The sequence below is a fragment of the Anopheles aquasalis genome, chromosome 3 (genome assembly GCF_943734665.1).
Source record: "Anopheles aquasalis chromosome 3, idAnoAquaMG_Q_19, whole genome shotgun sequence".
Taxonomy (NCBI): Eukaryota; Metazoa; Arthropoda; class Insecta; order Diptera; family Culicidae; genus Anopheles; species Anopheles aquasalis.
Window position 1 is genome coordinate 7,396,475 of NC_064878.1, and position 21,026 is coordinate 7,417,500.

The window sequence follows — 21,026 nt, forward strand, 5'->3', positions numbered from 1 at the left end:
CAGAACTAACGTGGTGCCGCTGTCTTGCACACCTTTTTTTTTTAATCTCAAACCCTCAAATCTTCCCGCTGCTTAACCCAACAGCAAACGCTTATATCACAGAATCAGTTCCGTTACGGGGCCGTTGTCGGGGTACACCGTCGTCGTCATTGTACTCATCGTCATCGTCGTCGTCACAGTTGAGCGTAATGATGCTCGAGTCACCGATGGGAGCGGCTCCGAGGACGAGATTTTCCATCGAGTGTCCCCGGCGCAGTAGCAACGTGTTGCAGAGCGTCTGCGTAAAGCCGGGTGCGGCCGAAGCCCCGGATGTCCCCGGTGCAAGCGTCAAACTGTTACCAGCAGCAGCACCCCCAGTAACGGTGGCCGGTCGCAGGATCTGCCGTACATCGGATGCAGTCATCTGCGGGGGGCCAACCGCCGACGAATCGCTGGCCACCGGTACAACGAGCGATCGATAACGGCGGCTGCCACTGCCGAGGGTGGACGAATTGAACAGCATCCGGGGCATGGCCGCTGGGCGTGCCATTTCCATCGAATCAGGTCCACCGAACTGCTGCAGTACGGAGCAGTAATCCGGTGGCAGCTCACCACCCGATGCCGGATTGGCATTGCCCGGTGCACCATCATCATCGTCAGCTAGTGCTGGTGGTGGTGGCAAAGCGGCCCGTTGCCGATGAGTTCCCCCGCCGCTCGTTTCACCCATTAACCGCCGTACGCTCCGTCGGATGCTGTTACGGAGCATCTTGGCAATTCGAGCACCGGTTGCCGTCGTGTAGGATGGTGGTGGTGTATACTTGGGTGGTGCGTCATCTTCTCCGGCCTGGCCAGTGCGTCCATCGAGCGTTAACGATAGGGCAGCGCCTCCCGTTCCCTGTCCGTCTGCCCCGGAACCATCGCGGGCACGATTGTTGGCCGATGCGTTCGATTGCAGCGGTGCCGACACCGCCGGACGCCGGTTCTGGATACCACTCCGGATTGGATTGCTCGTTTCACCGTCCACTGGTGGCCGCAGTAGTAAATCCACGCGCTAAAATGACCAGAAAAAGCAAAGGTATTAGGTGAGAGCGTTCGGTGAGTGACATGGCATGGCCACCACTTACATCCAGTATGTCCGGTGGTCCGCTGCATAGGTAGCGGTAGATCTGCACGACGATCACAATCGGAACGAGCAGCAGAAAGCTAACCTGCACGAAGCCCCCCGTCTGACGGGCCCACAGTGGCCAGTAGCTGGAGCTCTGTCCATTCACTGACGGCGTCCAGTTAAACAGGGCGGCACTGTTCGACAGCCGGTACTGCAGAATGCACAGTATGATGAGCCCGATCGGGAGCAGAAAATTCCAAGCAAAGGCCACAAACGCCGACAACGATTGTAGGATCTTCAGATCGTTGACTAGAATGTCACCTGTACGCGGGAAATGAAGACCAGGTGAGTCTGATGCCTTTTTCCACGGACGCCCAGCCCCTCGGGATGAACTTACTCGTAAAAGGACGGCCACGGACGAGGAAGAGGGCCAAGATGTGACCGATCCATAGCAGCAGCAACCACCAGGCTGCCCCAAGGAGCGTATCGAGATAGTACACGATTGTGATGCCACCTTCGGTGGCCATCGGCATACCAAGCAGCAGACCGGTGACGCAGCTCAGCAGGATGGACGACGGTGCGTCACCGAACGCACCGGATATCGGTTTCCACATGACGCACAGCTGCCCCAAACCGAACAGCAACAGCGTCAGGTACCCGATGAGACCCCAAACCGGGGCAATGTTTTCGTGCGATGCAGCCGCCAGCGAGGCCGGCAACAGCTCGGTGACCAATCGTAGCACCTGGTAGCCACTCTCACGGCTCGGATCAGCGTACGGTCGCTTAAAGCTCTCGCCAACCACCATCGAGTAGCGTAGCAACCAGCGGTTTGGCATCGTAGCATGCTGCGGTGGCAACGGTTGGCTGGCAGGAAGTAGAAACACGTTCGTTCCGAGGTTTTCTGTGGAAAAACAGATCGTAAGCGATTGATCCCAGTAACCTGAGGCACGCTTTTCAGTGGAATGCCTTACCATACGATCCCGGGAAGTAGTAGTAACCGCGCGTGTTGAGGATCTGCACACAAGCACTCCCGAGTATGGCCGCGAACATAAGCACGGCCAGTGTGATGAATGCGACCAGGAACGCATCCCGTCGTAACTCTCGCCTTGTGCGACTATTGCAGGCCCCCTTGCGGTTGCTGCGGCAGCTGAGCGAGTACACCGAGACACCGAGCAGGCCCCAGGTAAGGAACGTCTCCTGGGCGGCACTCATCCAGCTGCGCGAGTTCAGGAAAAAGTCCTGCCAATCCGTCGCCGGAAAGATGTTCTGCAAGCTGTCGTAGTTGATGAAGGTAAGGAACTTGGCCGCAACGGCCACCAGGCCAGCAGTGGCAAACAGGAACAGCCCTATGACGACCTTCCCGAGCGAGCGGATGCCTCGGCAGAGTGCCACAAACACGAGCGTCCACAGGATGGCCAGATTGAACGCGAGCTGAAACCGTATCGCACCGATTCCGCTCACTCCCGGCAACGTGGCAGCACCACCACCACCAGCACCACCAGAGGGCACCGCCTGGCCTGCTGTACGCCCCGGAAGCGTTAACCTGAGATGATACCGTTGCAGGACAACACCGTTGAAGTAATCTGCCACCGTGTCAGACAGTCGGTACGATTGATTGCCGGGCGTCGGCAGCCCCGAACCGACACCACCACCCCGGTAGTACTCGAACGGTTCCTGCCACCGGTACTTTTCGTTCCGCATCGTAAACGCATCCCGGAAGTACACCAACACCCAGGCCAACGAGATGGCCGAGTACAGGGCGATCAGCGTTTGTGCGATCAGCAGCGCAATCCCGATCCCCTTACAGATCGGACTAATGCGCCACATAGTAACGGGGCCACCGCGAATCCTTGCACCCAGCACCATCTGCAGCCACATCATCGGGATGCCAAACAGGAGCGAGAAGATCAGAAACTGGACGACAAAGTTCGCCCCAAAGTGCACGCTGAACACGGCGAAGCGCGATATGTTGAAGAGCCCGAGGGTACAGAAAACGGTCGCAAGTGGGCGCGAAACGGCCAGTGGCCACCGTGCTTTCGGCCGACCATCGTTCCGCCGGCTACTCCGTCGACTGCTGTCCGATTCTGGGTCATCCGAATCGGAGTCCGGTTCGTGGATTGCCTGAGAGGTTTCCGTCGTCGTCGTCGTCGCTGGTGCTGCCGTTGTGGTGCCTGGTACTGCCGTTGTGCGCCATTGTTCCGTCATGGATGCCCGATCCCTTCGGCTACCGTTCGCTGAGGCGGTGATGGTGGCAACCTCCCCGTTTGCACTGCTCCCACTTTGGGGTCTCGCTATGGTTCCATCGCGAGCTGCTGGTTCCTGGTTCCGTGCGTGAGTGCTGGAATAGACACAAAAGGACACACATCAGAGACTGATCAGTCCAAAAGCCATCTTCCAATGAGCTCTCCCCGATTCTCCGGAAATTACAATTCGTGAAACAGTGAAGCGAACGGGGACTTTGCACAGTAGCTGTTGAACATCGCACCCCCCGTAACCAAGGTCAATTTCTCACAGCTTACTAGGCACAGGGTCGCCGAGACAAAATGGCGAAAATGCTACGCTTACACTACCAACCGTCGTCGGTTGTGGTCGCTGTTTTTTTTTTTTCTTTACACCGCACCAATGTCAAGGACTAGGTCAGGTGTGCCAGATTGCAGTTGAACACCGTGGATGGATTCCTGCTTTTTCCCGTTCCCGTGTCAGGTGGTGCACCTGAGAGGAGTGAGTTATGGTGCAAAGCAACCAACTTCGGCGGACGTCACTCTGCCTACGTGGAACGGCAGTAGTTTGTTGATTGCTCAGCGCCATGGCAACGCGGGTGTAACGGCATTGCACTGTGAACCGATGGCCCCGGTGCGGTGGACAGGAAAACCAGAACTTCGCAGTAGTTCACTCCAAAAAGGGACAAGAGCTCGTTTGCAAATCTTTACCATTTTAGCCCAGGCCGATGGCCGCGGATGAAAAGGAATGGTTCCACGGCTCTAAGCGTGCAATGCGACCGTCTGGGTTGCCTAGCATTGTCGTAGGTTATTGCAAAACCATCCAAAAGCCAAACCAGTTACAGGAGGACCCTCAGCTAAATATCAAGATAAAGCTGCTTATCTTTCCCGGGGGTTACTGGACCACCTTGAAAGGCAAACGCCATGCTTATCAGATTCCCTTTTTTGGAGCTCCTTCTCTTATTAAGCATGATTAATTCGCGGCAATTTAAAGAAGAAACTTTCCACACGAAGCACGCAGATATAAGAGAGTCCCTTGGCCATGCGCGGGGCACCACGAAGCCGGAAGTGGGGGTGTCTCGTACGATAAAGACGCTGATACCTACCGACGGTCACCACCATCAGTCACTTGGTCGGTGGCAGATCCAATCGAGCTGTAAGTAGTTGTCGAAGATAACAGCGACACCGGGCTCGGGTTGCGGGAACTTCCCATCGAGCTACCCTCCGATTCGACGCCATCATATCGCTCACGTTGCTGCTGTTGTTGCTGCTGTTGCTGTAGTTGTGCTTCTTCCAGCGCTAGGGCCAGCGGTGGCGCCGAAGCATTCCCGGGGACGCTGTTGGTCCGGATGATGAGCTCGTTCGTCGATTCGTCTCGTACGGCCGTGATGGAGACGAGCCGTGGTTGCGATTGTGCTCGGCGGCCGGTTTGGCGGGGTCGCGTACACACTGCATCATCCAGATCGGTTTCGAGAGCATATGCTGGTGGCGCCGGTGAAGGTGATGATGTAGGTGGTGCCGACGGTTCCCAGCTTGAATGGGGTTGTTCCTCCGTCGGTGTTGGTGAGGGTGGCAGCGCCACGAGCAACGATGGTACACTGTACGTAGTAGCCGCCGTTCGTTCCGATCGCTCCCTTGGGATCAGTTGCTCATCCGCTGGAAGTGTGCTGATCGAGCAGAAGTCATCATCCGGTTGATCGGAAATTTCCCCCCCGGGGCTATGCTCCGGTACAGGTTGTTCCGGCAGTTCGATCAGGTGCTTACGGCGCATCGAATTCCGATGCCAGCTAGCATGAACCGCACGGCGGGATGATTCATCAGATTGTGCCGAACCGGACGCCAATGTTTGCCGACAATCTGGAACGGAACGGGGGGGAGAGAGGGAGAGAGAGTGAGAAACATAAAATCAATAACCAAGAAAAAGAAGATATGCGCGTTGCCAAAAAAACAACACCAATACACTCGGAATACCAGGAGGAGGGGGCGTGGGTACACGCAATTGTGGTTTCGAATTTCACAAGCATGATTATTCGTTATCTCGTCACCACTCTGTCATGGCTTCCAGATCATGAGTGTGCGTTGTGTTGGTATGCTGCGAATGTGCGCACACGTATTGGTTGAGCCGCAAAACGGAGCAGCGAATGAATAAAAGGCACAGCATGGACCCGAGTGGCGCCCAAACTAAGTAACCAGTTGCGAGTTGAACGTTTAAGCGAGACAGCGAGCGTGTGCGGTAGATCAAAGCAACCAGATGGAGATTAGCCTGCTAACGCTGGCCCTGGTGGCCGGTGTGATAGTGCTGGCGTACCGGTACTACACCAAGAACAACTTTTACTTTGCCGACAAACCGATACCGTTCCTGAAGCCGGACTTTCCGTTCGGTAACCAGAATCCGCTGATGTTTAAGAAAGTGACGATCTTTGACCATTTCCGCAACCTTTACAATACCTTTCCAACGGCCAAGTAAGTGTACAGCTTTCCAGCCATTCCAGTGTTCTACTTTTCCTAACTAACCTGTTGTATTTCCCGGTCTCGCACAGAATCTACGGTATGTTCAACGTCCGGCAACCGGCATACATCGTGCGCGATCCGGAGCTGATCAAACAGATCACGGTGAAAGACTTCGATCACTTTGCCGATCATATGGCGACCGGCTTGGAGGATAGCAGCAGCGATATGCTGTTGGCCAACTCGCTCGTTTCACTGCGTGGTCAAAAGTGGCGCGATATGCGCGCTACCCTTAGCCCAGCCTTTACCGGGAGTAAGATGCGCATCATGTTCGAGCTGATCGCCGAGTGTGGCCAATCGATGGTGGAGCACTTTCGGGGTGAGGAAGCCAAGGCTAAGGGCACCGGAAGTGGATTGCAGCTCGAGATGAAGGATGTGATGTCACGGTTCGGTAACGATGTGATCGGTACGGCGGCGTTCGGTATCAAGGTGGATTCGTTGCGTGATCCCGAGAACGAGTTCATCGTCATGGCCCGCTCCATCATGAACCAGCAGTCGCCGGTGAAGGTGGTCAAGATGTTGGGCTTCACCTTTTTCCCCAAGCTGATGTCTCGGTTTAAGATTGACTTCCTGACGAAGGAGGAGGATCGGTTCTTCCGCCAGGCCATCCAGGAGACGATGCGTGTCCGCGAGGAGAAGGGCATCTTCCGGCCGGACATGATCGAGCTGCTGATGCAGGCGAAGAAGGGCAGTTTGAAGCATCAGCCGGAGGGTGATGATAAGAAAACTGAAACTAGCGCCACCACCAGCGCTGAGGAAGGATTCGCGACGGTCGAGGAGTCTCAGATCGGGCGCCGTGCTCACAACCGTGCCTGGACGGACAGTGAGCTGATTGCGCAAGCGTTTATCTTCTTCTTTGCCGGCTACGAGACCGTCTCGTGGAGTATCTCGTTCGCCCTGTACGAGCTGGCGATCTCTGAGGACATCCAGCGGAAGTTACGCGAAGAGATCGATGAAACGGAGGCCTCTCTAGCCGTGGGTGAAGTGATCGGTTACGAGAAGTTACAGTCGATGCGGTACATGGATATGGTCGTATCGGAGACGCTGCGCAAGTGGCCCTTCGGAACGGTGCTGAACCGCGAGTGCATCCAAGACTACTCGTGCGATGACGGGACTGGCAACAAGTTTACGATCGAAAAAGGAAGCATGCTGCTGATACCGATCATTGGTATTCACTTCGACGAAAAGTACTACAAAGAGCCGGAACGGTTCGATCCGGAGCGCTTCAACGAGCAAAACCGCAAGAACATCCAGTCCGGCACGTACATTCCGTTCGGTATTGGTCCACGGAACTGTATCGGTAGGTTTCGCGCTCTAGGAGCCCAAGCGGTAAAGAATTCTCTCAATAAACTCTCGCATTCTTTCCCATTCCAGGTTCTCGGTTCGCCCTGATGGAGGTCAAGGTGGTGCTGTACTATCTGCTGAAGCACTTCCGCGTAACGCCCTGCGCCAAGACGCAGATTCCGCTCAAGTTTAAGAAGTCGGCCACACAGTTGGCCACCGAGCAGGGCATCTGGTTGGAGTTTAACTCCAGAACGGCCACGTAGCACCGCTTGATGACCCCCTTTACCCGTCCCCAAAAAATAAGGCCTAAATATAAAGTATTTAACATCAATTCCCAATGTGTGTGCGTGAGTGTTTGTGAATGCTGGATGAAAATGCCGAGTCACTCCACACATCGATCATCATCATCATCATCTCCCGTTCGTGTTGTCCAAGCGGTTTCCAAAATTCATGGCCTGGGACAACGCCTCGCCTGAAGGTCATAGTGTTGTTTGCGGTTGCAGGAGGGGGAGGGACAACATTAACGATCTAACGGCTAACGCGCAGTTTGCGAACTGCGGGGATCCAAATTCTGCCACAGGCAGAGAGATCAGTCCTCGGCTGTTCTTCATCTGGGACGGTCGAGTTGGTGTGCCAGTGAGTCGAGTTGGTGATCAGTTTCAAACATATCACTCTTTTCTGGTGGGGTCCAGAGCGGCAACATAAGAAGGTAAGATCGCGGTGCACCCCCCCGGTCGAACGTTCGGTTTGTATTCCTCTCCTGTTGGTGTTGTTTATCCAGCGATACTCATGATGAGATCATCATCCCCCCAACGGTGCTCTAGCAGTGTTGACAGTGCGGACGTTCAAGTTGAGTCACATATTCAAATGCATGTCTCGCACTCCCGGTAGTGGTGTGTAGTAGGGGGGGCGCCATTCGATTCGATCGCCCCCCGATGAAGCCATTGAAGTGACGCCACTGGTGGAGTGGTATGCGTATTTTTTGGAAAAAGGGAATCGAAAAAAAACCTTCCTAAAAATACAATTCGCTCAGTTTGGGGCCAATTTTCGGTAACACCTTTTGTCCCTCGGTGCGTCTGGTTGCGATAACGCTAATCTGCTGTTCTGTTTTGGCGTGTGGCAGCTCGCCATTTGTTTGTGACGTCCGCACTTATCGCGTCGTGGGATGGGAGCATCAAGGTTCATCCGAGTGGGCGGGTGGGGGGCACACTTTAGTCTCTGTCTCTGTGTGTGTTGGTGAGCGAATCAATCGTTCTAACATTCCGGCCGGCCACCAGTCACCAGGCTCACAACAGATTGCGTTTGTTCGCGGTTTGTTTCAGTTCGCTAACGACACCCGGCACGGCATCATCATGGTGGTGCTGCTCGATCCGATTACACTGACGGCGATTGCCATCGTACTGGCCCTGGGGTATTATTACGTGCGCCGTAGGCATGCCTACTTCAACGACAAACCGTACCCGCACCTGAAGCCCACCTTTCTGCTGGGCAGTTCGGGTCCGATGATCTTCCGGACGGCCGATATGATGCAGCAGATTCAGAAGATGTACAACTGCTTCCCGGGATCCAAGTAAGTAAGAAATGGGGGATGGAGCTGATCCCCCCCCCCCCCCCCGGGGTTCGAAACGCTAACCACACGACGGTTCTGTCCTTCCACAGAGTCGTCGGAGCGTTCGACTTCCTCACGCCCAATCTGACGGTCCGTGATCCGGAGTGCCTGAAACAGATGATGGTTAAGGATTTTGACCATTTCACCGACCACACCCCATTCGTGAAGGATGGCAAGGACTACTCGACCAGTGAGAACCTTTTTCTCAACTCACTCTTTATGCTGCGTGGTCAAAAGTGGCGCGATATGCGCGCTACCCTTAGCCCGGCCTTCACCGGGAGCAAAATGAGACAAATGTTTGAGCTCGTTTCGGAGTGTGGCCAGGGTATGGTGGAGCACTTTCTGCGGGAAACGGGCACCGAAGGTGCGACCGGAGAGTACGAGATGAAGGACGTTTTTTCGCGCTTTGCCAACGATGTCATCGCGACGGTTGCGTTCGGTATACGCGTCAACTCGCTGACCGAACGCGAGAACGCGTTCTACGTTAGCGGGAAGAAGTTGCTGGATTTTGGCAGCTTTGCGGGGAGTTTGAGGCTTGTGTTCTTCATGCTCGCACCGAACCTGGCGATGAAGCTCGGTGTGGAGATGCTGGATGTGAAGCTGAGTCGTTACTTCCACGACATGATCCTGGATAATATGCGGACACGGACGGAGAAGGGCATCTTGAGGAACGATATGATCAACATGTTGATGCAGGTGAAGAAGGGCAGCTTGAAGCATCACGCGGGTGGTGAGGAAGCAGAGGACACTGTGGAGACGAAAGATGCCGGTTTTGCGACGGTCCAGGAGTCGAGCGTTGGTAAGAGTGTGATTACGCGCGAGTGGAGTGACCGGGAGCTGGTGTCGCAGTGTTTCCTGTTCTTCCTGGCCGGATTTGATACGGTCTCGACGGCTCTTGGCTTCATGATGTACGAGCTGACGGTAAATCCGGAGGTTCAGGAGCGTCTTTATCGGGAGGTGCTTGAAGTGGATGAAGAGTTGGCCGGTAAACCGTTGAGCTACGACGCTGTCCAGGGTATGCGGTACATGGATATGGTGGTATCGGAATCACTGCGAAAGTGGCCACCGGCACCGATTGTTGACCGATATTGTACCCGCGATTACACGTTCGATGATGGAAATGGGTTGCGGTTTACGGTGGAACAAGGGCGGACGGTGTTTGTGCCGGTGGCAGGACTGCACCATGACCCCAAGTACTATCCCAATCCCAGTCTGTTCGATCCGGAACGGTTCAGCGAGGAGAACAAGGACAAAATTAATCCAACAACGTATTTGCCGTTCGGGATTGGACCACGGAACTGTATCGGATCGCGGTTCGCGCTGATGGAGGTGAAATCGATCATCTATTATATGCTGAAGAGCTTCACGTTTGAGCGGTGCGAGCGCACACAGGTACCGCTGAAGCTGAAGAGCAATCCGGCGGCCATTATCACGGAGAAGGGAATCTGGATTCGGTTTAAACCGAGGGTTAAGTAACGAGGGGCTGTCTGTGACGCATCCCATATTATGTATCGAACAAAATGCAAATAAAACATTGAAATAACACACAAAACAATGAAAAATTGGCACAAGCATACTGCTTCACCTCTAACAAAGTCATTCGAAAGCAGGTTTGGGGCGTACCGTGAGTCAAACGACGGTGGTGTGATAAGATAACAGTGAACCTGATGCCCAAATATGTCCTTTGCTCCCCCCCCCCCCCTCATTGCAAGTTGTACGATAAGGAAAGAGCACACCGGTGGAATGTATCGCTGTGACCCCCCAGCGGGGCCATTATCAGTGGGCGCGTTGTGCTATGCAAACGCAATTTCCCCTTAAACACTACGACATCCGGAATATTTTGAATGGCCAATCTAGGTTAGTGAAGGCTCACGGTGACGAAGCAACCATAGACAACACTCTTTCAATCAATCACGACGGTAGCAATCCAAGTACACAATGCCCCCCGATCACTGATTGCTGTCTCTCACGGGATGACCATCGGGATTTTAATGAGAAATCTATGGAGATATAAGCGTAAACTACCCATGAGCTGGAGGGACTATGCAATCAGTAGCTAATTATAACGCACTAGCATTAGAACCGGAGCTTGCGCTTGATTGTACTCAGCTCCATCTGATATGGATGCTGCTTGTTGTGTCGTTGATGGCAGTTGGCATTGACACTTCTTACTTTTCGCGGGCCTCTTGCCCTATTCTTGTGGAGATGGATATTTTTGGCAATTAATCGTAATTGAAGATAATTGGGTCAGAGCGAAGAGAGACGATGGCGATGACTCATTTTTGGTGATGATGATGATGATGGACCGTTGGAAGCGGATGGAACTGGTTAAAGCATAATCTCGTTAATCTAAAGATCCTGATGCAATAAAAAATATCTCAACTTCTACATGAGATCCAGGCGTTTGAGTACTAATCCACTAATCAGTCACTATCAATGTTGTAACATATTAAAGCTATAGACCTAGTAGTGTTTACTCAAAGTGAACAAATACAGACAACTTCAACCACATGCAAGTGGCACTAAGTACTTTACTCCGCCAGATGACGCATCGAACAAGGAAGTGAACTACCAATCGGAACGTCGATCCGCTGATAAATTGATAGTATATCAAACGACTTGTATCTCTACGCAGTGGGGCGTAAGGTTAGGGTGTCGAGTAGTACAGAACGAACACTAGCAGCAGCAGCAGCAGCAGCAGACGTGTTTCAAGTGGCACACGCCCAGCTGCCGCGCGGCGCTTCTTAATTATTCAACTCGTATTCAATTACACGCCGAGTAGCGTAGGAGCGACAGCCCCCTGAGAGGGGCCGGTGTGTCGTGCTCTCATAATGCGTCGTAGTTAGTCTCGAACGGACCGACACTAAAGAAGGAAGTTCCGTTAGGGAGTGGACAGAAAAACTGACAAACTTCATCCTTCATCTCCCCTTCTCTTGGCTTAGAACTAGCCGCCATTGGCCGCCCAGCAGCATGGAGCTGAACGTGCTGTATGTGATCCCGTTGCTTTCGGTGTTGCTGGCCCTCTGGGTGTATCTCACCCGCAACAATGGCTACTTCAAAGATCTACCTATCCCCTGCCTACCGTCGGTGCCACTCTTCGGCAGTAGCGCCCGCTTGATGCTGAAGCGTATCTCCTTCCAGGATTTTGTCCGCGAGAGTTACAACCGCTTTCCGGATGCACGGTAAGTGCTGCTTTTGTCGATTTGAGCGTCGAATCATCAGCTCTCGTACTCCCTCTCTCACAGGATTTACGGTATGTTCGAGATGCTGACACCGATGTTTGTTGTGCGCGATCCGGAGCTGATCAAGCGCATCACGGTGAAAGACTTTGACCACTTCGTCAACCACCGGTCCATATTTGGCACCGCGGATGATCCGACGTCCAGTGTGATGCTGTCGAAAACCCTTTTCGTGCTGAAGGATCAACGGTGGCGCGATATGCGTACGACCCTTAGCCCAACCTTTACCGGGAGTAAGATGCGTCAGATGTTTGAACTGATCGTCGAGTGTAGCACGAGTATGGTGCAACACTATCGGGAGCAGGCACGTGATGGGGGGCCTCGAGTGTACGAGGTGAAGGATGTGTTTGTGCGCTTCACCAACGATGTTATCGCGACGTGTGCGTTCGGTGTGAAGATCGATTCGTTCCGCGATGATCAGAACGAGTTCTTTCGGTACGGGAAAGAGATCACGAACTTTGCCCGTCCGCACGTGTTCCTGAAGATGATGGGTTATCTGGTGTTTCCCTGGCTGATGGATCGGTTGCAGATCGATCTGTTTGATCGGAAGCACAGCGAATTCTTTACGGAAGTGTTTCGCCAGTCGGTGGCGGCACGCGAGAAGCACGGTATCGTGCGGCCCGATATGGTGCATCTGTTGATGCAGGCCCGGAATGGGACGCTCCGGTATCAGGCACCGGAACGGGAGGAGCACGAAGGATTCGCCACCGCCCAGGAATCGAGTGCGATCCGGTCGGAGGGGAAAGTTGTTCTGACGGAACCCGATATGGTGGCACAGTGTTTGATATTTTTTGTCGCCGGATTCGACACGATCGCAACCTGTATGACGTTCCTGATGTACGAACTGGCCATAGCGCCGGACCTACAGGACCGACTGTACGAGGAGGTACAGGATACGGAAGGCGCGCTCAGTGGAGGCGCACTGACGTACGATGCGCTGCAGCGGATGCGTTACCTCGATATGGTCGTCACGGAAACACTACGCAAATGGCTTCCCCAGCCGGCTACCGATCGGCTGTGTACGAAGGAGTATGTAGTGCCGGCCGAAGGGGATCATCCAGCGATAACGATTCCAAAGGGAGCCAACGTGTCCATTCCGACGGCCGGACTACACTACGATCCACGCTACTATCCCGAGCCGGACCGGTACGATCCGGAACGGTTCAACGAGGAGAACCGACAGAAGCTACATCCGGCGGTGTATCTACCGTTTGGCATTGGTCCACGGAACTGCATCGGATCACGGTTCGCGCTGATGGAGGTGAAAGCGATCGTTTACCATCTGCTGCAGGCGTTCCGATTTGAGCGCACGGAGAAGACACCGGTTCCGATGCGGCTCAACAAGGGATTTTCCACGCTGCAGGCTGCCGATGGTGTCCATCTGAAGCTGGTGCCGAGAGATCTATGAATCGCTCGTAAGAAGAATGTTTCAATAAAGTATTTGCAATCCACACAGTAAATCGTGCTGTTGATCTCTCTTTCATCATCTAACAACCTGACAAGTTCCTGCAGGAGTTTAAAAGGGGACTTCAGTATTTAATTTTTTTTCTATGACATATTTTTAACATTTTTCCCTCAATGCTGATCCTTTCAAGAATATTGTGTAATTTTTTTGGATCAATCGAACCAAAACTGACTAAGTTATAGATTTTTTAAAATCCGCGATTCATGCAGCTCGCTATTTTGAAGAGCGTTTCCCAAAACCAACGTTTTCAAATTCGGTGCCCATCGTACCGTAAAAACAACTAGACCAACCGATTCGAAATTTTTAACACATAATTTGAGCAGTTTTGCCAGGTAGCCCCGTAGAGATTTCATAAAAATTGTGGATACTTTTATTTTAACAATTATGTAAAGCTCGTCTTTTATGAGAGAATCACAAAAAGCATCACCTTTTGCAACTTCAAAAATTTGCCAAAAATCTAAAAATTGGAATATCAACAAAAACTCGACGGGGCTACCTAGTTAAACTTATAATCTTTCTAACGAATATCGATTTGTATATTTCAGATGACCCGTCATGTCGCTACGGAGGGCACAGTAAAACGTACCTTTGCGACGACACGCCTATCAACATTTGATGCCACGAATTAATTTATCAATGAATGTTACTCAAAACAATACCAAATATTTTTCAAAAATTGTAGATTAATATACCATTTACTTGAAAAAATTAAGTTGAATGGTTACTGCGCAAAAAATCGTCAAAAACGGGCCTTTCCTGGGCCGAAAATACCGAAGCCCCGCTTAAGAAGTTTCCATTATTTTTCTCATTTTCAGATAACGATAATGGATCTCCCGGTTATCTCCTGCACTTCCATCCTTGTGGTGCTGCTAGTGTACGCCGCGTACAAGTACATCACGCGAAACAGTCGGTACTTTGATGGGAAACCGATACCGAGCCTAAAACCGGAGCCAATCTTTGGTTCCATGCGTCAACTCGTTCTGAAGAAAGTATCGTCCACAGAGTTTATATGTTCGATCTACAATCGTTTCCCTAAAGACAGGTAAGTTCCGAAGACCAAACAATCCCCCAGAACTGGCATCAAATCCATTCTTCATTGTATTCTGCACACAAAAACTGACAGAGTGTTCGGGATGTTCGACTTCGGGACGCCCGTGTTTGTGGTGCGCGATCCGGAGCTCATCAAACGGATCGCCATCAAGGACTTTGATCACTTTGTTAACCATCGGCCCATGTTTGGGCGCAACACGGACCCCAACTCGGAGGCACTGTTTACGAAAACTCTGTTCGCGCTGTCCGATCACCAGTGGAGGGATATGCGGACCACACTCAGTCCTGCCTTTACCGGGACCAAGATGCGTCAGATGTTCGAGCTGATCGTTGGCTGTAGCGTCCAGATGGTGCGCTTCTATCGCCGGCAGGCCACCGATGGAGGACAACTGCCCGCACTAGAGCTAAAGGATGTGTTTGCTCGATTCGCAAACGACGTGATAGCGTCCTGTGCCTTCGGCCTCGAAGTGAACTCGTTCCGTGATCCCGACAATGCCTTCTTCACCAACGGGAAGCAGTTGATGAACTTTAATCGCCCCAGCATCTTGCTAAAAGTGATTGGATACGGTATGTTCCCTCGGTTGCTCGAGAAGCTTCAGATTGATCTGTTCGATCGCGCCCAGACACAGTTCTTTGCACGGATCATCCGTGATACGGTACGAGCAAGGGAGACAGAAGGTATCGTACGGATGGATATGATCAACCTGCTCCTGAAGGCTCAGAAGGGCACACTGAAGAACACCAGCACCGAAAAGGAAGAGCCAACGGTGGATGGTTTTGCGACGGTTGAAGAATCGGATGTCGGCCAAGTGGCGGCGGAGTCACAGCGTCAGCGATCACCGATCAGTGAAATGGAATTCATTGCACAGTGTTTGATCTTCTTTCTGGCTGGATTCGATGCCGTCTCGGTAACGCTCACGTTCCTGGTGTACGAACTAACCCTGAATCGGGAGGTGCAGGACAAACTGTACGAGGAAATCGTGGCCACCGAGGAAACACTAACCGGAAAGTCACTCTCCTATGACAGCCTACAGCGTATGCGGTACATGGACATGGTGGTATCGGAAGCGCTCCGTAAGTGGACCACAGCACCGTTCGCTGATCGTGTCTGCACCCGAGATTACGTACTGGAGACAGATGAATACAAGTTCACAATCGATAAGGGTACGGTTGTGTTCATCCCGAGCGCTGGCATCCATCAGGATCCTCGCTACTATCCCGATCCGGAACGGTTCGATCCGGAGCGGTTCAGTGAGAGAAATAGGGAGGGCATCCATCCCGGAACTTATTTACCGTTTGGGATTGGACCAAGGAACTGCATCGGATCCCGGTTCGCCCTCATGGAGGTGAAGGCGATCGTCTATCATCTGCTGCAGTGTTTCTCCTTTGAGCGAGCACCGGAAACGGAGGTTCCACCGAAGCTGGCGAAAGGATTCGCAGGGCTAGGGCCAGAGAAGGGGGTATATGTTCAGTTCAAGGTAAGGGATGGTGTGCAGCCATCAAATGATGCTGTGTAACTGAAGGAGTTCCTTTGAAGGCGTTGCTATTCTCTTCTTTTAAGTGCTAGCCATTATTGCTTTCATGGAGGACTTGACCGAAGAGGTCAAGCATTTAAACATTTATTCAATAAAATCATGACTTCTTTCCCTATTATTCTATATATCTATACTCTTCCTGAGTTCTGAGTTTCAATTCAAATACTTCCAATAATCGCATTAACCACATTATAGACCCTCAAACAACCACAACGAACCCAACCAACAGGAACACAAAGGGGATGAATTGTAGTAAGCGTTTGCTAGATCGCCACCACACACCAACAACCCACTCACAGCCAAGATGTAATCGAGTAGCCATTCAACAACGAAGTCGAGTTCGTGCGGTATGCATCTTCGAAATCACCTTCTTCTCGTGCTTCTGCTGCAATCCACGAAACCGAGACAGAGAGAGAGAGAGAGCTCAAGAGGGAGTAAAAAGCGCATCGCGTGGTCAATCCAACCATGACACACACCCGACAACCGCCTCCGTCAATAGGTGAGGAAACGCGGAATGCCAATCCGATGCCACATCTTGCGCGCCCGCGCACCACATTGTTCTTGTTGCGCTATGTTGAGCAAAAGCATATTCCGGATCACCTCTCCGCCCGGGCACCAGGCAATTGACATTCAAGTGTTCAAAAGATGGTGGTGGTTGCGGTGTATCGTGACTCATTGGCAACGTGCCACGGCCAGCCACAGACCACCATTGTCTCGGTGGCCGTCGATTAACGCTCGCCGTGGTGGCGATCGTCGTGCGCACCACCACAAAATGGTTTTAATTTCAATATTGCGCCTTCAGTCTTGAGCAGGCCAGCATGGCTCCTGTGCTTCGCACGACACAGACAAGACAGCATGTCGTTCACCGCAAAAAAAAAAAGAGCGCAAGATCCGCACAATTGCCCACGATGAGCAATCGGTGCAAACGAACGCGGCATGCTGGTTGATAGATCCGTCAACGAAATGTGTTTCGCGTGGATGCGTGCAAAGGGGGAGGGGGTTCAAAGATTAAATATTGTCCACCCTCGAGTCGGAGAGGAGATATCATACAGCCAGTTAGTTATGTATCCCACCTATTAACATATCGCTCATTCGCCATTATGCGCCCTCCTGCGTTGGCAGCACGCGCGCGCGCGCGCGCACGCACTCGCTAACCAAAGGGGTGCGTGGAGTCTACACGATTTTATTGAATTTACTCCGTGGCCACCGCGCGAACGATTAATTTGGGTCAATTGGGTTTAACCGAGTTATCTGGCAATTTAGGTGTCTCCCGCTCGAGATCATTCCATCCAGCAGCAGCTTCAAAGTGCGGACGCAACTCTGCAACCCCATTCTCCCGCCCCACCAAAACACTTGGTTGCTGCTCCCGTTGTCGAATACTCCGACGGAGCCTTTCATTTTCTGCGCTGCAACTGCGCCACCTCACGTTCCGTTTGTTCGATTTTGGCACTCAACTGCCGACCGACCGCCTGTTCGCGATCGACATCCTGTAAGAGCCGAGCGTGCTGCTGCATGGCCGCGTAGAGGGCACCACGTTCGAGCCGCAATTCACGCTTCACCTGCGCTCCGAGGAACCTCAATTTGCGGCTCGTTGCAACCGATGCCTTCAGTTCCCGCTCACCGATCGTTCGTTCCAGCTCGAAGCCTTCCAGCTGCACCCGCAGCGCATCGCTGCCAACGTATTCACACTTTTGCTCCACCAGCCGGCGGTAGTGCGGGATGAGGCGGTGCTCGATCGTCTGGCGCCGGAACCGTACCTTCGCCGTGGCCGTTTCACACTTGCGCAGCCAGCCATGGCAGAAGGCGGCAAACTGTTCGTAGCGAAGCGGTGCCTGCTTCGGTTGGCGCGCTACGAGCGCTTCGAGGGCGGCCAGTGTTGCCTCACTTTCGGCCAACGTTAGGCGAAGGTCCTCGAGTTCGATCGCTTCGTTAGATAGGTCACCGATGGTGCCATCGTCGTCGGTAGTGGGAACACCGGTGGCAGTGGATTCCATCCGTTTTTTTTTTCGGGGGAAGAGATGAATTGCAACAAACCAACCACTCTGTCAAACTGTCAACCACTGGATTGAGGATTCGGTCATAGGTTGCTGTGTTATACGATCGTAGGTTGCTATAAATATTGAAAAAAGATCTCTCAACCAAGCAACTTACCATCCGTGATTGCACTTAAGGAGTCTACTGATGGTGCTGCTGCTGCTGCTGCTCCGGATCTATTCTCGGCCTCACTGGCTGTGCTCGTCGATGGTGGTACTGGTGCAACGAATGTCCTGCGCAGTGAAGCGCCCCGCTTGAACGCACTCAGCACTTGTGTGCGCTTCTGTTTGGGCAACGTGCAAAAGTGCTTGATATCACCGTACTGGATACGATGATCCTGTGGAAGCTCCGTGGCCCCCACGATCTTAACACCATCACCGTCGTTCTCCCGTTGATAATACTGTAAACTTTGACTTTGGACACCATCATCACCCTCGCGCACCTCATCACTACCATTCACCGATACCGATACCGGTTCCACTTCCTCGTGCAGCTCCTGCTCATTCTGCACAATCGACACACTCGTCACATCACTCGCGGTCTCATCTTCGCGCACACACTCGCCATCATCGTCATCATCCTCCACATCGTCTATCTCGTCCAGGTACGCATCCAGCTCCGAAAGATAGTCCGCCACCTTCGCGTTCGGATCTTCGAGGAAACTTTCAACAAACTTCCGGTTCAATTGCAGCTTCTTGCGCTTCAGGGTACAGTACCGGGCTGTATCGTCGTTGTTCGTCGTCGTGCGCGTTGCCTCCTGACGACGCGACGGTCTTCGCAAGGTACAAAAGTTCCCCAGCCCATCGGCACTCTCATCCTCCGTCTCCTCCACTACGTCACCAGGCCGTCCAGGATGATCACTCGGATTGTTCGCTGCCGTGCCGGCTGCTGACTGTAACCGCTGCTGGCTGTTCCGTCGTTCACAAAAGTTCTCGAACGTGCACATGTTTTGCTCGTACAGTAGGCTACGTCGCGCTTCGGCTTGGTCCGCGGTCGGATCACCACCTGACAGGCGCTCCCGGATCGTTTGTCTGTTGCCCATCGTTCCGGGATCCACATCCGCACCGGTGCTCGATTCCTGATCCACTCGACGTCCCGTTTCGCACTCATCTGTCGCATTGTGCGGTGGCACCTTGGCTGAGGGTCTCGGTAAGGTACAGTAGTAGTCATTCTGTGCCATCGTTGCCCTGCTCCGACTGTTGACTGTTGATCGCGAGCGTGTCAGATGATTAGCGGGCACGGCCGCCCGAGGTGACCCACTGCTCGTGGCCATTCCTGTTGTTCGTTGGTGCTGCTGCTGCTGCTGCCTGTGATGTGCTTCCGCTACTTAGCACCGTGTTGCTTCGCGTAAGGGTGCCACAATCTGCGCCACCGACCTGCTTCGCTGCTCATTTCCGGTGCACATGCCCATCAGTCGTCTTCATCAGGGAGCCTAAAAAGTGGAGAAACGAGAAAAAAAACGGAAGGAATTAGCATGGAAAAGCTATTCGCTGATCGTTTGATTAAACACACACTGTGAGAGAGAGAGAGAAAGGTATCGGAATTTCCCCCAAACGTCCGGCTATCAAACTGACGATCACTCTGAGCAGAAGAGCGGCCCACCCCCGGGGGATTCGTTGAGCTGGAAAGCTGCCGCTTGACCTTCGGCGCCCACGGAGTGAAATGGAAAATCGATTCGCATTGCATATACCGGTTTGAAATTGCAGGTTGATCTTCACCACTCCGAGTGTGATCGAGTGTGATCGCCGAGGCCGAGATCGATCGGTGGTACTTTCGGACCGAAAATGCAAAAAAAAAGGAATTATTAGAAATGGTTGGCGGGGGGGGGGGGGGGGGGGATTTCGCTCGCTTCATCGCCAAAAACATATCGATCTCCAAAAGTAAAAAGGAAACAGAAAGAGGGAAAATTTTCACCAATAGTGTTGGTTGTTGCCAGTGAAAAGCGAGAAACTGCGACTGGCTGCTAATGGGGCGTGAGTGGGCGTGAAGCAACAGCAGCAACAGCAGCAGCAGAGGCCATCGATGCCTTGGGTCGCTATCGAAATCTATTGATTCACCGCCAGTGCCACTGATTGGGTGCTAATGCTTAAGACATCCGCCCAGTCTGTTGCATCTGAAATCAGGTTTTCACTGTCCAGTAGAAGATCGAAACGCTCGATCAACATAATGGACGATTGTGTGTTTCGGTGGAAAAGATTTCAATGACGACGATGGCGACGACAACAACGTTTTGAGTTGTCTTCATTGCTCTCCCTCACACACTTGTTTGTTGATGGTTCAAAAAAAAAACGACAAAACACACACGACATTCGAAAACGGAACGTTTCGTTCACGTGGAGAACGTACGCGCGTTACACGCGGGGGAAACTCGCGGTGGCCGGTACCGTGGTGTGCCGAAAACGTAAACGCACTGAACTGTAACAGGAACTGGCTTTTGCAGGGCCGGCCGTAGCTCTAGTTCTCGAAGCTCGAAAGCGAGCGAACAACAGGGAAACAAATCAAACAAACCGACCGCACCGAGTTCCCTCGGTTCGGTCCGGTGTGGCAACCGGGGAAGTTGTGTGCAGTGCTGCGTGGGGCACAACAAACATTACAACCAGCAGCCGTATAAGCCTGGAAGCCTTCGCCTTGCTTCATGTATGAGCAGAAACAGGGTGGGGGCGGATTTTGTGTTTGTTTTATGCTGCTGATAAGTTGCTGTAGAGCGAGCGAGATTGCTGCTGTTTGTTTATTTAATGCAGCCTAAATGAAGATGCTCTATTTATGTTTTGGTAGATAACAAGATACTGATTTTGGTCCAGTTAAAAGAGGGAAAAAGAGGGATCGACTTCATTAGTTCTTCTTGATGTTTGTTATCCACTACGCTGCAACAGCAGCGTCTGCTTCTAGCGCAGCAGTTTGCTTTTAATGACCAACTTGAGTCTTACATGTATTTTAATGGCTAAAACCCAGGGGCTGGTCTCTATAACTCCCACAACATTCTTCAAATCGTTCTGAAA

The 21,026-nt window shown here is 52.5% G+C and overlaps 4 protein-coding genes across 4 annotated transcripts in view; 3 read left to right on the forward strand and 1 right to left on the reverse strand.

Moving 5' to 3' along the window:
- Positions 1-6: 6 nt before the first annotated feature.
- The window catches only part of LOC126575488 (sodium-dependent transporter bedraggled), a 26,806-nt gene continuing 5,786 nt past the window's right edge, over positions 7-21,026 (reverse strand). The window contains exons 2-7 of the mRNA XM_050236205.1: positions 18,145-19,459; positions 4,410-5,160; positions 2,056-3,422; positions 1,482-1,985; positions 1,104-1,405; positions 7-1,030 (exon numbers count right to left, since the gene is read on the reverse strand). Of these exons, the coding sequence (XP_050092162.1) occupies positions 92-1,030; positions 1,104-1,405; positions 1,482-1,985; positions 2,056-3,422; positions 4,410-5,160; positions 18,145-19,300 (5,019 nt within the window). The 5' untranslated portion in view covers positions 19,301-19,459 and the 3' untranslated portion in view covers positions 7-91. The remainder of the gene's footprint in view (positions 1,031-1,103; positions 1,406-1,481; positions 1,986-2,055; positions 3,423-4,409; positions 5,161-18,144; positions 19,460-21,026) is intronic.
- Positions 5,484-7,426, forward strand: LOC126575492 (cytochrome P450 9e2-like). Its single transcript, XM_050236208.1, has 3 exons — positions 5,484-5,766; positions 5,844-7,111; positions 7,186-7,426. Exons 1-3 carry the CDS (start codon positions 5,555-5,557, stop codon positions 7,356-7,358), a joined length of 1,653 nt encoding a protein of 550 aa, XP_050092165.1. The 5' UTR covers positions 5,484-5,554; the 3' UTR covers positions 7,359-7,426.
- LOC126575491 (probable cytochrome P450 9f2) lies at positions 7,789-10,280 on the forward strand. The gene is made up of 3 exons (XM_050236207.1): positions 7,789-7,804; positions 8,418-8,665; positions 8,755-10,280. Exons 2-3 carry the CDS (start codon positions 8,448-8,450, stop codon positions 10,178-10,180), a joined length of 1,644 nt encoding a protein of 547 aa, XP_050092164.1. The 5' UTR covers positions 7,789-7,804; positions 8,418-8,447; the 3' UTR covers positions 10,181-10,280.
- LOC126575494 (probable cytochrome P450 9f2) lies at positions 11,379-13,389 on the forward strand. The gene is made up of 2 exons (XM_050236211.1): positions 11,379-11,886; positions 11,950-13,389. The coding sequence occupies exons 1-2, from the start codon at positions 11,675-11,677 to the stop codon at positions 13,349-13,351; spliced, it is 1,614 nt and encodes a 537-aa protein (XP_050092168.1). The 5' UTR covers positions 11,379-11,674; the 3' UTR covers positions 13,352-13,389.

Excerpts from the sequence above, each read along its gene's own strand:
- LOC126575492 (XM_050236208.1), top strand. The coding sequence starts at position 5,555 with ATGGAGATTAGCCTGCTAACGCTGGCCCTGGTGGCCGGTGTGATAGTG. Across the intron at positions 5,767-5,843 it reads AATACCTTTCCAACGGCCAA|AATCTACGGTATGTTCAACG; the intron begins GTAAGTGTACAG and ends GGTCTCGCACAG. Across the intron at positions 7,112-7,185 it reads TGGTCCACGGAACTGTATCG|GTTCTCGGTTCGCCCTGATG; the intron begins GTAGGTTTCGCG and ends TTCCCATTCCAG.
- LOC126575491 (XM_050236207.1), top strand. The coding sequence starts at position 8,448 with ATGGTGGTGCTGCTCGATCCGATTACACTGACGGCGATTGCCATCGTA. Across the intron at positions 8,666-8,754 it reads AACTGCTTCCCGGGATCCAA|AGTCGTCGGAGCGTTCGACT; the intron begins GTAAGTAAGAAA and ends GTCCTTCCACAG.
- LOC126575494 (XM_050236211.1), top strand. The coding sequence starts at position 11,675 with ATGGAGCTGAACGTGCTGTATGTGATCCCGTTGCTTTCGGTGTTGCTG. Across the intron at positions 11,887-11,949 it reads AACCGCTTTCCGGATGCACG|GATTTACGGTATGTTCGAGA; the intron begins GTAAGTGCTGCT and ends CCTCTCTCACAG.